Source organism: Trematomus bernacchii, unplaced genomic scaffold (assembly GCF_902827165.1).
Source record: "Trematomus bernacchii unplaced genomic scaffold, fTreBer1.1, whole genome shotgun sequence".
Lineage (NCBI taxonomy): Eukaryota > Metazoa > Chordata > Actinopteri > Perciformes > Nototheniidae > Trematomus > Trematomus bernacchii.
This window is the reverse complement of record NW_022987705.1, coordinates 4,441,462-4,460,346: the sequence shown is the minus strand read 5'-3', so window position 1 is coordinate 4,460,346 and position 18,885 is coordinate 4,441,462. Positions and strand designations below refer to the sequence as shown.

Below are 18,885 nucleotides of genomic sequence, written 5' to 3'. Positions count from 1 at the left end.
TTTTCATCACTCACCTCAGCTCAAGGAAATCATTCAACTTATTGTCAAAGCTGTTTTTCTTCTCTCGGATTATTTGGGTAAAACTGAGGGAGAAAAAAAGACAAATTCAAAAAGTGATTTTCAACAAGTTACTCGCTGACCATTCAATCGATCAAGAGAGGAGAGAAGAAACAAATGCACGGTTGTAAAAGGCAAAATATGAATCTTGCAAAACAAACGCAACAGTTTATTCTTTACTGCATTTATAAAAAATATCAATAAAAGCCCTGGCTTCAAAACGAACGTACAAACACAAGAAATAAGTCATTATTTTGTCTCTAAGATGTAGTGAAGTAGTAGTAATTCTACAAGTACTTAAAGCAGGGGTGTCCAAACTACGGCCCGCGGACCATTTTGAATCGGCCCTCAGCTAATTCAAAAAGTATAATGACTTAAGTATAATAAACTTCTGCTTGTCTTATATTGTACTTCTTAAATATATATGTTCAAATATATTACACAGTATTCATATATTAATAAGCCCAAAATAAATTAAGTTAATTAAAGTTGAAAACATGTTCTAACAAATCTAAGTTGATGAGGAGAAAACCCAATAACAAATGTACATAACCTTGAAATAGACCCTTCATATTTCATCTTATTATTAGCAATCTGAAGCTTCTGTTTTAAGGAATGAGCCGCTAACAAAATGAATTAAACCCTCCGGAGAGCTGTGAGCTGTTTTTTTACTAACAGCATTTTCAAGTATCAAGAATAATTTACCTACTTTTGATTGATTTTTCTAACTTAACTTAGATAAGTTAAGATAAGTATATTTTTCTGTATGTGACCCTCGGTGAAAAAGGTTTGGACACCCCTGACTTAAAGTAAGACATTTTTTCACCGGGTGATTTCTCTCACCTCCTGTGTTGCGTCACCAGATCCTCCGTCTCCACCTTCAGAGCCTTCAGACCCTCCTGGTTCGCTCTCTTCTCCTTCTGGTCCTTCTTCACCTCCTCCTCCAACTTCTGCTGGAACATCCCCAGCTCCTGATTGGTCACCTGCACCACGGAAAACAACCGGACACACTTTCAGATACAGTCAAAGTCAACTTTATTGTCAATCTTTCAGTTTGTGTGTACAGAGAGATCGAAATACCGTTTCCCACAATCCCAAATACAAAAACAAATATATATAAGAATATGTATAAAAATATGTATATACCTATATATACACATTCAAAGGACACATTTATACATATGCACACATTTAACAATCAATATATTCAAAATAAGTCACTTCAATATCTTTCAGAATGTACATTAGTGCAAGATAGGGGTGCATACCGGTTCCCGGTATTACCGAAATACCGGTTACTGGCGGCTACGGTATACCGTACCGAAATCAGATCCGTTTTTTTATAAAAGTGAGGCGTAATATCCTTACACTCGCGCCCAAACCATCGGAATTACGATGTCAATTTCGCCGTGAAACTCCGCAAACGAGTCACTTTAGAAAGTCTAAAGTGTGGCTGCATATGACTGCCAGTCTGAATGGTGGGGTCTGTAACCACTGCAAGAAGTTTATTTCTGGGAAAGGTGGCAACACATCCAACCTCCAACCAATGCTGTCTCGTATGGCAACCAAGTACCTTTGTGTTCAGGGAAGTAGCGTGCCAAGCTAGAGTGTTCAGTTTAGCAGGTGATATCCTACGCTGTGAAAGGGCCCGTTTGGATCCAGAGAGAGTTCAGTTTAGTAGGTGATATGCTACGCTGTGAAAGGCCCCGTTTGGATCCAGAGAGCAGATATGCTCACCTTCTTGAAGATGAATGCACAAAACTGAACTGTGATGGGATTAGTTTTCTTTCATCAGGCAAATGTTGATTTTAATGATGCTATTTGTTTTATGTGCAATGCCGAGATCTCATGATCCTTTATGTGTTCTCTGGTCAGTCGAATCTCAGGTTGAATATTGATTATACTGGTGCCATTTTCTTTTTCCATTGACAAGATGTACTATTCACGCCTGATGGTTGATATAAATGATATTGCAGAATCAGTTTTCTTCATAGATAACGTGTTTTTCATTGTTTGTTCAGTACTGAAAGGTCTAAGTCCCACAATTGAATTTAATATTCATTTGACATGTTGACTATATCATAAAGCGTTTCATGGGAGTAATTGCGGGATGATTCAATTTTTCCCTTATGCAACATGAAAGTATCACGATATGTATCGGTTGAGTATCGGTATCGTTCAGTGGTATCGGTATCGTAAAAAAGTCAACGATATGCAACCCTAGTGCAAGACTGTCCATAGTGTAAAAAAAGTGTCTGGTGCTGGAGAGAGCATGATTTGTACATGTTTTGTTTAAAGTAACATGTAAGTTGATGTTATAAGTTGTCAGTATAACAGCGTATGGAGCTACCTGTATGTTGGTGGTGATCTGCTGAACCTCTCCTTCCAGGACAGCGAGGTCTTCTTTGTGCGTCAGGTTGACTTTGTCGCAGTCTTTCGACATTTCCTTCATGCTCTGCTCCAACATCCTTCCGCTGTGTTGCTTTTTGTTGATGTCACCCTGTATCAACAACAACAAAATGTTAGTACTAAAAACCAAACAACTTAAAAGATACGTTGCAATAGATTGAAGCAAATAAATGCCATACTAGGTTTAAATATCAAGTTTCCATAGAACATTTGATATTCATTTGTTTAAATGAAAACAATGATTTGTTTTCATTTAAACAAATCATTGTTTAAATTAAACAATGATTTGTTTTCATTTAAACAAATCATTGTTTAAATTAAACAATGATTTGTTCATTTCGATAAACAAATCTAATCTGTTTATCTAAATGAACAGATGGAGATGCTAATTATGTCAAGTGCCATTAGGGTATTGCACAATAAGGGGCATTACCATGAATAGTCTATCATGCTTTTATCATTCAAGGCATCACTTTGTTTTTTTAAATAGCAGATGAATAAGGATCAAGTGTCTCCATTAAATAGCTTGTACAGCAGAAAACAAGTGAAAAAGTATACGTTTTAACAATTAGGTTAAGTGTCTTGGTCACACGAGACATCTGTATCATGAATCTTTGTTGACATTAATGCAATGAAAACAAATAAATACAACTCACCGGGCAGCTCTCAAAACGCTCATGAATCTCTGTATTCACCGCTACACTCCTCACGGTCTCATTGCACGTCTGTGTTTGAAACAAAAGAGCATTTTAACTTCCCACACAATTCATATTTCATCTAGTTCATTTTAAAATTATTATAAAGTGTTTGGTATGTACCTGTACAGCGGCATGTTTCTTCAAAATGCTTTCATCAGATGAAACAGACGATGTTTCAGAAACTCCTCGATCCCAAGCAGTGGGAAGTAGATCCAACGCTCCGTAGTCAGGTATAAAGTAAGGGTCTTGCTTTTCATCGTCACCATTGCTCCAGGCGTAAAATGAATTATTAACTCCAACAAAGGCAGGCGCATGAGGCAGGGGGGCAAATGCATATGGATTTGGGAGAATGGGATGGACATTCTGTGCGTATGAATAACCGTTCTGATCGCTAGGGAAAGCACTAAAACTACCCTCGTCCAAACCAGGACACGGATACTCAATGTCGGGATCGGTGATATCGTCCAGGTCGTCCAAACTGGCTCCGTGTCCGGCCTGCTGCAGAGTGACGGCGTGTTTAGCCAGGCCGATGCACCGCCCCATCTTTATGAAGCGCAGAGACTCCAGGAGGAAGACCTCGAAGCCGCCCATTTCCTGGATCTTGTCTTTAGCAACGACAGGGAAGTTCTCCAGCTCTCCTACCAGCAGAGGGTCCTCAGCAACCAGCGGACCGTGCTCCTCCAGGATCTGAGCGAAGTAGCTGTGGAGAGACGAGCAATTATTATTATTATCAGCAGGGATGGGTACCGTTAGGATTTTATCGATTCCGATACTGCTTATCGATACCGGTATTTTTTTATACTTTTCAATAATTTGGTGCTCAAAATTATTGACATGATTACAAGAAGTGAAGATTAAACAGTCATTTTATTGTAATTTATTTTTATTTAATGTAACTTTTTCAATGTCATACCAAGCAGGTATGAGTGTGTTTGACAGTGTGTCTCTGGAAGCGGGGCGGTAATTAGGGGCAGTTCATAAATCCATGTAAACATGACCATTATTCAGTTAAGACGAGACGCTGCGTGCGCACCTCCTAAACCGGAGGCTCCGGTCGGCTAACCATTATATTGCATTTATTATTTATAATTGTAATGATGGATTATCACTTTATCAGTAATCATTTTAAAGTTACACAGAGACATTGGATTAACTGTTTTTATGCCCTTAAACACAACTTTTGATCACAAAACAGCAAAGGTAAGACATAATTATCATCATGGCTACGTAAAGTGAAGTTGTTTTCTTACTCTTTCCTGGCTGCTAGTTCAGTGAGTTTTGGTCGTACAGTGATGAGACTTATACCAATGGAATCAGCTTTCATGTGATATGTTGTTTGTGCAGATACAATGACGTAGAAAAGATCGCTTTTGCCAGTTATGTGCTAAAGTAGCCGTTAGCCCGTTTTGCTAAGTGTTGATTTAGACTTTTGGTGTTGGACTTCTGTTCCGTGTAGCTAAAATGGTTAATATCGTCTGTTAGCTGAGTTTCTTCCCGTTAAGTGGGTATGCATCATTAATAGGTTGTTAAATGTTAAGAAGCCTTGAGACGCTGTTTCTTGTCTGTTGCGTCTGCCCCCGGGAGTCTCACAATAATAAGAGCGCTGTTGGGAGAGATGACGAGTGGCATTCACAGTGGCTAATCAGGGTGGTACTCAAACCGGATACGTCACACGGGATGAGGGTTCCCAACCAACCAGAATTGTTTAAACAAAGGAAGTAGCGTAATTCATATACCGATAGCAGCACCGTTTGTCCAGCGGCTTAACGGTATACCAATACCGTCCAATCAGGTACCGGTACTGACTTAGTACCGGTTCTCGATACACATCCCTAATTATCAGGGACTCAGTTTTATCCCACAGGCCATAAGACTGCTAAACACCTGAGCTCTGTTAAAGGTCCCCTATTATACTGTTTTTCATCAATATATTACAGGTTCCAGATATATACAAAACATGTGTCTGAAGTGTTTGGCTCAAAATACCAAGCAGATCATTGCAGCATCCCATAAACAAAAATTGAGACAGAAATACTGAGGAGGAACCGAAGCCATTATCTCTGCTCTATTGAAAGCCATCGGACTCCTTTCACAAGAAACGTAATTTAAACTCACAGGACACACAAACTAAGGCAGAGGTAGACCACACCCATTGGTTTTCTGTGAGGTTAAATTACAGGTTTTGTAACAGGTGTCTATGCATTGAACACAGCATTAGTTCCCCGTCAGAAAGGCCTGTATTAGGGCAAAGTAAATCAGTGACAATATCCTTTTGATAGCATACACTTAAACTTGTATTTATTTGTATCTTGAGGGTTTTTTTAAGAGGCTAAAATAAAATGCACCCCCGTGAGCCAGCACATTTTGTATTGGCCAAAGGGTGGTACTAGACAATGAGACCTTTATATATTTGCATAAACGTCACTGTACGAACACTTGAATAGCCCTTATTGAATATATATATATATATGTATTTTATTCATGCCAACGAGCTGCTGATGTTAATGTCTCAAATGTTTTCGTTATTTTACAGCACTTTGGTCGATGTTGGTTGATGTTGGTTGATGTGAGTTATAAGAAAATGTGTACTCAAATACAGTAAAGGATATCTGTTTTATTGGTTTCTATGTCCATATATATATTCATGTTGCAATGTTCGAGAAGCCTGTGATCTAAGTTTTTTTATTGCCATATCTACACTGTAGCTAATGTGCACATGACAATAAAGCCTTGACGAATGATTGAAGGTTGTACTCACTCATACAAACTCTCTTTGGTCGGGTCGGGGTTGTTGTCCAAAATGTTTTTATAGTGACTTCTGTGTCTCGTGGTGTTGTACTGGTCCTCAAAAATGGCCACTTGCTCTCGAAGGTGACTCGGGACACTGAAGGGATCACCGGGGTGAAGGAATGATCTGTTGAAACCCAGACGTTATTTATAAAAAGGAGTTGTTAAAATAACCGTTATAATTCTTATCTGTGTTTCCAATTTGGAGGTTGAGGGACTTGCAAAGTGTCATCTTCAAAAAAGTCTTGGTCCCATTCCTCTCTCTGCGTTTGGCTGCTGTTTCCAGACCAAACAATAACACCCTGAGAGGAAGATGAGAGGACACACTTCAGAAAGACGCAAAAAAAAAAAGACACTTCTTTACAAGCTATGAGGGAAAATCTGAATTCTTTGCACCTTTGGTCCTTTTTTCTTTTTCCGGGCTCGACTCTTCAAAGGAGAATTCTGAAATCAAATCAAATTGAATAAGAATCAATTGACGTTTCATTCATAGTATACAACATATGGAGTCTTTTACACGATTTGAGTGTCAATTCTACTTACAAAACACTTGTTATAAAACAGGTAAGTCAAATCAAGCAATCTGATTGGTTCTTAGCCGTGATATAATGAGCGTATATCACGGGTAGAATTGTAGTTACTTTTCACAAGTCAGTATCCCTCCGCGTCTGAGAAAAAGCTACAACCTTTACAACTGTTACATTACGTCCGTTACGAAACTAACTCACTAACAAAGCTTAATATGGAAACATTTAAGGTTGACTTCGATCTCCGGGGTGGCCTTACTATGGAGGAGTGGATTGAGCAGTGCCTATCTCCAGAAAAAAGAGCACCTAAACGACGACATGCAGAGCATCGTGAAGAGCAGGTAGACCAACTGGAATACAACCGAAACGAACCATTCAAAAGCTTTCTGATGCGGGTCTTGAAACAAAGCAGAGAAAAGATGACCGTTAGTGGCCACAGGTGCGAAAGCTCTCTCCAGAGCTACTGGAAGCCGAATCTCAGGGACCGGAGAAAGTGGAGCAATATTCTCGCCACGCCAAGCAACAGCCTAGAACAGGGGTCGGCAACCCCTGGCACGCGTGCCAGCATTGGCACGCGGCACCGTAGCCAGTGGCACACTAGGAATAAGTCGAATAAGTGTGCAAAATATTTAAATTGTATTTTCGGATCCTGAACGAGACCGCCGCCAGAGCGCGTCTCCCCGTTACCTGCAGAAGGAAGCCATGCACGCAACCCCGCTCTCTTTAACTCCAGGTGACTTTCTGCCGCTTTCCTCCGTGGTGCAGTGCTGATCGTTTCACCACGGAAGAAAGCACTTCACAAATTGCAGTACCCATAAGGAGCTTTACAAATGTCGCAGTTTTTTTTATCACCATCTCACTCTGCATGACCCTAATATCATAACATGTGTGTTCTGGAGAATCACAGAACGGACGATCGTCGTCATTATTATGCCGTTTAAACCAATTATTTAAATGTGTTTGTTAAATTCGGTATCATGTAAGTTGCGCTGACAGGTCCACACACTGCTTCCCCGCAGCGAGGCCCCCCCGCCCTCCTGTTGATAGATCACGAGCGTCAAGCTCCTCAACATCCTCAACACCCCCCCCGTTGATAATTCTCGATCGTTGGCACGCTGATAATAATTTTTTTTTTTAAATGGCACTTCATATCAAAAAGGTTGCCGACCCCTGGCCTAGAACAACCTCAACCTATACAAGTAAGCATCTACTGATGCTGGACAGTTTTTCAGTGGGTGCACAATAAACGGCAACACTAACACTAATGTAAATAAATAGCCAAATAATCGATCAACGCCGTCTGTCTAATATGCTCGCTAGCTGTTAGTGTTGTTGCATAGCAACCACCTCGCACTATGTTTTGTGAGGAAGCCAACAAAGGGACTATTTTATTTTTAACATCATTATTTACTAATAACAACTATTTAAATTGGAGTGTGTATTTTTCTTTCATATTGCCACACTTGGTAACCGTTTTATAAAAGCAATAGCTCACTTCAGGCCGTGATATATGCTCAGTATATAACAGCTAAGGGGCGTGGTTCGGCCTGTGATATAATGACCATATACCACGGCCTGTCGTGAGCTATTGCTTAAATATAGGATATTAAATTGTCTTTTAAGTGTCTTTTAAGGATACTACTACCCTACTACAACAACTTACGATATGGTGGTAATGTAATAATTAATATATTGACTGACTTTAAAAGGACTACCTTAACAATTTTAAAGTCAAAAGGCAACCAACTACAGTCTAGTTTATGAGCTTTAAAACCAACCAATATGTTTAAAACTTAACAGCATATGGTTTCTTTCACACGATTTGGGGGATCAATCCTACCTATAAAACACTTGCAATAGGATATTAAATTGTCTTTTAAGTGTTATTAGGATACTACTACCCCGGCAACTGTTTTTAAAAACATGCAGATATCATTACGATATGGTGGTAATGCCATATTTAATATATTGATTAAAATGGTAAAGGTAGTCCTTTTAAAGTCAAAGTCAACAAACTACAGTCTACTTTATGAGCTTTAATCAAAATACCAATACGTTTAAACTTACATTTTGATTTTCATCAGACTTTTTTAAGACTGAACAATGTCCATCTGTAAAACAGAAATGATTAGAGGTTAAATCCTGAGCAACAAATGAACACCATGGATTTAAATGTTAGTGAAGTGGAATAAACAGTACGTACCCATCATATCAAAATACTCATCCAGTATAGGGTGGCAGGAGAGAAACTGGTCTCTATGTTCCTCCAGAGTCCAGATAAAGAGTCTCATGTTATCATGCGGGGCCTGTTTTAGGTATTCAGTCTCAGTCAAGCCAATGGTTGAAAAAAGATCTGGCCCAATATCAAACTCTTCAATTATTGAGTCCTGCATCGGTCCAAAGCCGAGCAAAAAAGCTAGATCCAGCGTCTCCAAGTGTCCCGCATGGCGATCAATGAAGCTCTTGGCAGCATTCAGACCTGAAGAGAGCAACAAGGAGACGGTTAGACTTCAAATATAGAGCGGTGCAGGGATGATGTATTTACCCGGAAGTAAGCTGCATGGGTTCCCTCGACAAAAAAGCAATGGGATTTCTCCATAGGATTTTGGAATATTGTAAAAAACAAGATCTGTGGAAAACGAACCCGTTTGATAAATGCACGTTTTGTTCAGCCGGATAATATCCACACGTCTACCCTACTTTTATAATTTTCAAATCATAAATCTAATCGCCAGAAGCAAAAGGCTAACGTTATGTAGCTATGTACAAATGACAATAAAAGCCTTGAATCTAGAACCTTGACACTGAGCTTCACACATATTTAATCGTCACATGATAAATGCTGACCTGCATCGTTGACGTGGCTCGCCCAGTTGTGGAGTTTAGGATTTATATCCCGACAGCTACTGAGCAATTAAAATTACGACCCAGCCCACTTTCCATCGAAAATAATGCATCAGAGCGGAAAATAATAGTTTCTTCATGTCCTAAAGCTTCAGAGTCATATATTGCACCTCAAAACATTAAGTAAATCCAGAGTTACGGTTTCAGTAAAAGAAACTATTTAATTCAGAAATCACAGTTTCAGTGTAAGCGTTTTTGAAGAACAGCAGCACCCCTGATACCTGGTTTAGACAAAACCCTTGAGCAGAATTAGCTCGAGAACTACTTTATCCCAAATGTTTACTATGGAAAGACTGACCTACTATCTAAGGACTAAAGCAGAGATCTGTGAACAACGCTGGGAAAAATAGACAGTGTACAAGGAACAAGAAAGACTGTAAACATTGAGTAGTGTGGTCCCCCGTTTTGTTTTTTCTAACTATGTATTTGTGTGTGTTATATATTTGTCAAATGAAAAATAATTCGCTCCAAAACTACTATTCTATTTTATTTGTATTTACTTGCACTATTTTATCTGTGACCTAAGATTTTCATTGACATAACTACACTGTAGCTATGCACACATGACAATAAAAGCCTTGAATCTTGACACTGAGCTTCAGACACATTAAATCATAACATGATAAATGCTGACCTGCGTCGTTGAGTTGGCTCGCCCAGTTGTGGAGTTTAGGATTTATATCCCCGCAGCTACTGAGCAGCTGGATCAGGATTCGAGCCCAAACGCGGTTCTTCCTCTCCAGCAGGAGCTCGACGACCGGTCCGAGCGTTTCCATCGGCTCCTGCTTCCAGTTCAGGATCCTCTCAGCGATCTGGTTCCCCCTCGATGAGTCCAGCTCTAGCCAGGGCTTCAGACTCTGGGTCAGCGTTGACGGCTGGAGGCCCGTTTCCTCTCTCAGCAGCTCCAGGTTCTCACTGATCTGCAGCAGGACTCGATCCCTGTACAGCAACCAGGCTGAAAAACACAGTGAAACACAAACGGTGAGTGATCAACACTAGTTTTGCTTACAGATCTCCTAACATGCTATTTTTAGGCATATATTATGCATCTCAGATATATACAAATCAGTGTTTCCACCAGACCAGGGCTGAGAGGGCATCCACCCCGAGAGCGGGGGGGACGTTGTGTCACGCGACTTGAATTTTGAATTGAGCCGTCCCTTATAGATACTATCTCTTTACGTATTAGTGATGGGAATTCCGGCTCTTTATGTTACCACAATTTACCACGGAGCCTCAGTTTTGCTGCTGCGAGGCTCCGGCGCTCGCAGTTCACGCGCGTGCTCCACTAGCACCACCCATCAAGGCTCGCCGGCAGTACACTTTCCGTCACAGGAACACACTTTGCTGGCAGCAAAAATAATCCCACCAGACTCCTTTGCCCCTCCAACAGAGGGATGTCCTTGTCCTTTTTCATCATTTCAAGCGATAAAAACTCTCGATCTTCTCTCGGATTATAACATTTTTTGGACGCCCTCGGCTCGAGTTCAGGGCGTTCCGAGCTGAATAAGGGCGTCAAATGACGGCAAGACGCCCCCCTGGCCTTCTCTCTCAGGTATACTACAAGGTGAGTTTATTTTTATTTTCTGCTTTTTTTTTTTTTTTTTTTTACACATACTCTTAGCTCTGAGACAGGGAGGCTGTGGCTCAGTGGATAGTGTGCTGGACTTCGAATCAGGGGATATCAAGTTCGAGTCCCACTGCAGTCAGCATGTCCTTGTGTCCCTGGGCAAGACACTTCACCCCAAATTGCTCCTGTGGGGATTGCCCACAGTACTGAATGTTAGTCGCTTTGGATAAAAGCGACTAACAAATTACATGTAATGTAATGAGTGTTAGCGATGCAAATGTAAACAAAGACCATATTACGTCCAAAACAGTCGGGCATTGTTTTCTGATAGCGCTGTGGGTCCGCCGCCGGTATTACGTCATATCGGACGCAAATCTGGATCAGCTCAGTTGAACCCCCGTTTTTAGAGATTTGGGTACGGAGGAAAAGAGAGAGGGTTGTGTTTTCTGACGCTGCGTGAGTTCCCTGACACACCGGGGGGACATCTTTATGTATAAAAGACATCAAAAGCATGATAGGACACCTTTAACATGGAGCTCTAAAAAGCTGAGGCTGATCCGTACCTTTCTGTTCAATCTGTGTCGGCGAGTCTTCTTTCTGCTGCAGAATCTCCTCGTTGATCGTCTGCTTTTCTATGAATGACTGCTTATGTTGCCTCCTCTTAAGTTTGTGCTCATCCTTTGCTTTCATCTTCTTCAGACTGAAAGAATAAACCGAGAGAAAGGCATTTTTTAGAAAACAAGGCGCTTGGCAATAACTCTAAATAATCTTTAAAGTCAATCAAACTGAAACATTATTGCAGATCACAAAACTGATAAAGATAATTTATAAATCAGAATCTATATATTTGTTCCCAGTAAGGCAAGGCAAGGCAAGGCAGGCAAGGCAAGGCAAGGCAAGGCAAGGCAAGTTTATTTATATAGCACCTTTCAACACAAGGCAATTCAAAGTGCTTTACAAAAATGGAAGACATTATGAAAATGGCATTTAAAATCAGTCATTAAAAAGAAAAGATAACAAAATAAACATTAAAAGAAAAATTACATGGATAAAAGTTAAAAGTTACAGTGCAGTTTAAGATGTGAATAGTTCAATTAAAAGCAGCGGCAAAAAGAAAAGTCTTCAGCCTGGATTTAAAAGTAGTAAGAGTTGTAGCGGACCTGCAGGTTTCTGGGAGTTTGTTCCAGATATTTGGAGCATAATAACTGAATGCTGCTTCTCCATGTTTAGTTCTGACACTGGGGCTAGAAGGCAGACCAGAAGACCTGAGAGATCCGGATGGTTCATAATTTAGCAGGAGGTCAGACATGTATTTTGGGCCTAAACCATTCAAAGCTTTATAAACCAGCAGCAGTATTTTGAAATCTATCCTTTGACATGTGATGTGATCCACTTTCTTAGTGTCAGTGAGGACTCGAGCAGCGACGTTCTGAATCAGCTGCAGCTTTCTAATAGATTTTTTAGTGAGACCTGTAAAGACACCATTGCAGTAGTCGAGTCTACTGAAGATAAAAGCATGGACAAGTTTTTCCAAATCCTGCTGTGACATTAGTCTTTTAATCCTAGATATGTTCTTTAGGTGATAGTAGGCTGATGTAGTAACTGTTTTAATGTGACTGTTGAAACTCAGGTCAGAGTCCATGACTACACCTAGATTTCTGGCTTTATCTGTTGTTTTGAACATTGCAGGCTGAAGCTCAGCGCTAACTTTTATACGTTCTGCCTTGGCTCCAAAAACCATTACCTCAGTTTTATCTTTGTTTAATTGGAGAAAGTTCTGACACATCCAGTCATTGATTTGTTCAATGCACTTACTCAGTGTTTGAATTGGAGCATAATCTCCTGGTGAAATTGTTACGTAAATTTGTGTGTCATCCGCATAGCTATGGTAACTTATTTTGTTGTTTTTCATTATCTGAGCATGTAGATGTTAAAGAGAAGAGGCCCCAAGATGGAGCCTTGAGGTACCCCACATGTCATGTTTGTCAACTCAGATGTGTATTTACCTATAGAAACAAAGTTTTTTCTGTCCTTTAAGTAGGACTCAAACCAATTTAGAACTGTTGCCGAAAGTCCCACCCAGTTTTCTAGTCGGTCTAGTAATATGTTGTGGTCAACAGTATCAAACGCAGCACTGAGATCTAATAATACTAACACTGAAGTTCTGCCACTGTCTGTGTTTAAGTGGATGTCATTGAAGACCTTTACAAGAGCAGTCTCAGTGCTGTGGTTTGGACGAAATCCTGACTAGAACACATCCAAACAGTTATTTAAATGCAAGAAGTTACTCAACTGTTGAAATACAACTTTTTCAATGATTTTACCTAGAAATGGCAGGTTTGATATTGGCCTGTAATTGTTAATTACTGAAGCATCTAGATTATTCTTTTTTAAGAGCGGTTTAATGACTGCAGTTTTCAGGGCCTCTGGAAAAATACCTGAGTGAAGAGACTTGTTTACTATATGAAGTAGATCTGAGGCCATGCAAGGAAAAACATCTTTGAAAAATCCTGTTGGAATAATATCAAGGCAGCAGGAGGAGGATTTCAGAAGTTGAATAATGTCCTCTAAGTTTTTATCATTAATCTGATGGAATTGTGTCATGGTGTTTGAATTGATATTAGGTGGACATAGGGACAACACATTTGCTGTACCTGATGCAGAGGCACTGACTGCTTGTCTAATTTTCTGAATTTTGTCAGTGAAGAAGGAGGCAAAATCATTGCACGCCCTGGTGGATAGAAATTCAGAGGCTACTGACACTGGGGGGTTAGTTAGTCAGTAAACACTCGTCCATCAGCATGAACTCTATTTGACTCACCTTGTACATTTCTGATTCACTTTGAACTTCTTTGGAGTCGGGGGTTTGGCGATGGCAGCTTTAAACTGAAAAGAGAAAGATTGTCTTTACTATAAATGCAATTGTGTATATTTAGGTTAAAATACTTCATGTTTTTTTTTTACTTTCAAGACTTTTTATGAACCCTGTTCCCCTGCGTTGAATCGTCTTACCGTGCATTTGGGCAGCCCCGTCATACCAAAGATTACGATACTGCAGATTTTGCCCAGACAGTCCGATGTAAAACACGACTCTTGTAGGAAATCCTGTAAAAGAAAAACACAAATATTTAGACTGGAAACAGCAACAGCTCTGGCAAAGGTAGAAATGTGAATCTATCCTGGAAACGTTAGCTTGATGATGATGATGGTGGTGAATCGAGAAATTCATGGAGTTTACCTTTTCATTTCTGTCAGAGAAGGATGATGTCTTGAGGGCCTTCCAGCAGGCGATGTGGTATTCGATGATGCAGCTCTGACAGCAGAAGATTCTAATGTAGCCCTAAAGTAGAATAACCAAATGCAATATTATGATTATTGTTAGAAAAATATCATTCGTCACCGGCTTGAGCTTCAATAATCAGGATCCATGTATTTATGATCCTCTCAAGAATGGAAGTAGTCATCACATACAGAGCATCAACTAGTTCCTGAACAGTGTCCTTCACATGCTGATATCCAAGAGAGGGAGTTACACAGTCACAAGATGGAGGAATACCAGTTCTTGTAGGTAATCATAAATCGTTTCATGTACAAAACACTGAGTTTTTTTCTCAAAATGTTGGCTTTTTTTGGAAAATCTCAAAATTCTGACTTTCTCAAAATTCTGACTTTTTCTAAAAAATCTCAAAATTCTGTCTTTTTTTCGCAACATTCTGACTGTCTCTCAAAATCCTAATCCATAACCCTTTTTCTCAAAATTCTCTAAAAATTCTGTATTTCTTTGTAAAATATCAAAATCCTGACTTTTTACTCAAAATCTCAAACAGTGTCCTTCACATACTGATATACAAGAGAGGGAGTTACACAGTCACAAGATGGAGGAATATAAAGCAGTATTCAATGTTTAGTTCAGATTAGCTCCACGTCAGAAATGATCATGCTTGTCATATGTCTATCTCCATAGAGGCTGAATCATCATGTTAATCACATAGCTATCATATGCCTCAAACAGTCCTGATGCTCTTCTAGGTAATCATACATCCTGTCATGTTCACAGCTACAGTTGGGATACCTTTGTTATCATGATACTCTCATATTGGAAGAGTACATTCAGTATTTTCCCAACAATTTTGTTCCATTGAAAGCTCAATTTGAAGAATAACTAACCAGTGGCTGCGACATACCTTAAAATCTGGGTCCGTCAGGTAGATCTCTGCCTTCATGGGGCAGAGGCAGATCTCCAGTCGACAGATGGCGTCAGGCGGAGGAGGAAATGTACACAACTCTATAGCTTGCTCAAGCATTCCCTAAAAAAACAGAAAACGAAAGTTATCAAAATGTGTGAATTCCAACAAAAAAGAGAGAGAAGTGTAAGCTATACTTTGTCAGACGCAAAAATGAAGTCTGGTGTCCAAAAATACGTTGAATAAATCTTGCTTTAATAAAATTGTTATTATAAACATCCACAAATATATGTCTTAAATAATAAAAATACAGCGACCCTCTCTTCCACACACTCCTCACACAGGTGAACAGATGATTATATTAACAATGAGTGTCGCCCATACCCATGTAACTGATCCAGCCCGTAATTGATGCAGAAATAATAAGTTAGTAGTAAAAACCCCAATAAATCAGAAGTCCCAACTCTGACATTCCTGGCTCCTGCAGATTATTTGATATGGTCTTTTGTATTTATATTGCATAAAATGGAGGGTGCTACTCCTATATCTATTCGTGTGAATCTTTAATGTTAGATGGCAATAACATCTTTTAATGATAAACTTATTCTTGCAACTTGTCTGAATTTATAGAAAATTGCTTTTACTACACAATCAAAGCAGTTATGTAAATTGGTCAAATTCAGAGTTAGCAGAGTGGGTGTTATTATTATTCATATAGCTATAATGTTCAATTGCTCACATTCGAGTCATATAATCTTTAGAAACTTGTATAAAGCACCAACCAATGACATACCTTGAAATAGTCCGGCTGCGTTTCTTTGACAATCTCATTGGTTAAAGGCCAGGTGAGTTTACCCGGCGTTATTTTATTCTTGACTGTCTGCAGGGAATCTGAAAACTGCTCCAGAGCCACTGTAAACCTGTCAGAACAAGAGGAAGAGTAGGACATATTTGAAACCGCAAAAAAGGTGCGACATAATGAAACTAAAACTGGAAGCCGCCGTACCTGTTCTCCTTGAGAAACACCCTCCCGGTGGCGTAGTAAACGAGACACTGAAAGGTCCGCTCCTCAAATGATTTGATCTTTTCCAGAAGCTTTTGTGCTTCTCCAAGTTCCTGTTTTTAACAAAAGCAACCAAACATTAGAATCTGCAACTTGAGGGATTTCCTTACAGTTCTCAATTTCATTTTTATTCTATATCCTCCGCTTTGTTCTTTGGCATCATATTTTTACTTTATTTTCTATGTCCAGTCATAATAATTCCTTATAAAGCAATGAAATGTTTTGAATATAACGAAAGCCACATTAAGGCCAGAACTTTATAATTGAATCTACTAATGTTTGTTCTCAGTTAATCTATTAACATTCACGAAAGGCAACAAAAAAAGAAAACCGGCAAACGTGAAGTCTTCAGATTTCTTGAGATACCCTCAAATATTTAATACAAAACACATATGTGACCCGCTCTATCGAAATCAGTCGGAAGTCGCAACGGCTCATTTCAAAATAAACGTGGATTTGCGTAAAAAGCTAGTTTCGGGGTTCGGGTGTTTTGTTTGATTTTAAACAAACAAAGTCTTGGCTTTCAGAATATGAAACTTATTTCCAAAATCACACGATAAATACATGTTTGAAGCTTGTAAAGGGAAGATGAAAGCTCTCACTCGCCACTCTGCTGTTCCGCAGCGCAGCTCCCCCTCCGGCTGACATTATGAATGTAAGGCGTATAGTAATCATAGATAACACGGCAGGGTCCGTTACAGTTTGTTTTCATCTGATTTCAAATAAACAAACACACACACTCGCGAGCTTCCCCCACACCAGTAATCCAAATCAAAATATCTTCCCTCCGTAGTACTTTGATCATTTGCTAATAATCAATCAGATCGATGGATTCCAGAGAAGAGGAAACTTTGAAGGCCTTTTTCTCAAAATGATGACTCAGTAACAGTCATTATATAATGTGACATATTTAGCTTAATATTTGGAGTACAACAACAATCCTGATATCATTAGAAAGCTAGGAATCTCCTCTTTCCAACAGTGTATACAACTCAAAATGTGTCTTCGGGTCAATGCGACTGATTTCGATGGAGCAGGTCACATGATAAAGACAGGAGGAAATCCTCTTATTTAAAAGGGCTGGATTCGAAGGATAAAAAGTTATTAGTATAAGAACCGTTGCCAAATATTTATCTGATGATCAACTAATCATGTACGCTCCATTCCCTGTAATACATCCATGAGGAGTTTTGCTTCACAGTAATGTCGGCACTAGAGGAAACCGTCCTTCATGTATTTAATTTACCTCAGGCTGGCCGATTTCGGTCAGAGCTGCTGCGTGTCCGTACAGCAACAACAAAACATCCAGCGTAGAAAGACCAACTTCCTGCAAGGGAGAACAAATCATATATTTAAAGGCTTAATATTTGATATGGTTCAGCATTAAGGAAAACTGAATTAGGGCACATAATAATTATAAAGCTTTATTTATACAACAGTGCTTTACAAAATGACACATCACAAGTTAAAAAAACAAACAAGACATTCCCCTCAGATTATTTGTTACTTTACAGCAGGGGTCGGCAACCTTTTTGATATGAAGTGCCATTTAAAAAAATGGTGTTAGTGTGCAGACGTTCGTGAACTGTCAACTGGAGAGCGGGGGGAGCCTCGCTGCGGGGAAGCTGTGGACCTCTGTCGCCGGTCAGCGCAACTTACATGATGCCGTTTAAACACATTTAAATAAATAAAGGACGGTGCCGGCCGTCAGCGAGCCCGGTCATCAACGGCCCGCTGGCGACCGGCTCGGTTTGCTGACGGCCGGACGTTCTGTGATTCTCCAGAACACACAGTTGGCCAGTCCGCCCCTGTGTAGCATATTATTTTCGATGACGGATGAGCAGATCGCCACTGGGCTCTCAACTAAAGACACAGCCACGCAAAAACTGCGGCATGTACAGCTTCTTATGGGTACTGCAATGTGTGAAGTGCGCTACACCCCTGATCGTTTCACCATGGAGGAAAGCAGCAGAAAGTCGACTGGAGTTAAAAAAAGAGCGGGGCCTAGAAGTTATCCTTCCGCGCTGCGTTGCGTTGCGTGCATGGCTTCCTTCTGCAGGGGGAGACGCGCTCTGCAGGGGGAGACGCGCTCTGCAGGGGGAGACGCGCTCTGCCGGCGGTCTCGTTCAGGATCCGAAAATACAATTTAAATATTTTGCACACTTATTCCTAGTGTGCTACTGCTTACTGGTAATGATTTACAGGTACATGCAGCAAAATATAACATTTTATCAGGTTGATAGACACAAAGAGGTCAAAGGTATGATAACAAAAAAATTAAAATGATTTCTCTCTGACAGATAAGACAACTGAGTCGGTGCAACAATATAAAGCCCCATAAAACAAAGTGAACATATCGGTACAACAGAAATACAAATAAAAAGATATTAGTAATAAAAATGCCATCATTCTAATAAAGAAATAACATAACAAATGCAAAGTGTTAAATATACTGTTACCTTGGCTGTGCTGGTGTCCAGGATGTTCAGAGCCTTTCTGAACGCCTGCTCTGCGTTGCGGCAGCGGAGGTCGGTCAGCGCGCTGTGAGCGTCCTGCACCATCGCTTTCAACTCTTTACACACACCTGCTTTACTGTCACCCTCGTTCAGATTCTGAAGACATAAAACACAACAGAGACACAGGTCAGTTATTTCATTTAAAGATGCCATAGATTAGCACTTAAGAT

At 39.9% G+C, this 18,885-nt stretch overlaps 1 protein-coding gene across 1 annotated transcript in view; it reads right to left on the bottom strand.

Annotated features, from left to right (window-relative positions):
* Positions 1–18,885, bottom strand: part of ttc3 (tetratricopeptide repeat domain 3) — a 50,166-nt gene that overhangs the window by 14,472 nt on the left and 16,809 nt on the right. Inside the window, 20 exon segments of the mRNA XM_034139982.1 lie at positions 15–83; positions 901–1,040; positions 2,408–2,557; positions 3,123–3,191; positions 3,285–3,864; positions 5,923–6,078; positions 6,174–6,253; positions 6,348–6,395; positions 8,546–8,589; positions 8,682–8,957; positions 10,017–10,337; positions 11,516–11,652; positions 13,774–13,838; positions 13,965–14,057; positions 14,191–14,292; positions 15,137–15,259; positions 15,930–16,056; positions 16,143–16,252; positions 17,446–17,526; positions 18,659–18,811. Coding sequence (XP_033995873.1) covers positions 15–83; positions 901–1,040; positions 2,408–2,557; positions 3,123–3,191; positions 3,285–3,864; positions 5,923–6,078; positions 6,174–6,253; positions 6,348–6,395; positions 8,546–8,589; positions 8,682–8,957; positions 10,017–10,337; positions 11,516–11,652; positions 13,774–13,838; positions 13,965–14,057; positions 14,191–14,292; positions 15,137–15,259; positions 15,930–16,056; positions 16,143–16,252; positions 17,446–17,526; positions 18,659–18,811 — 2,924 coding nt within the window.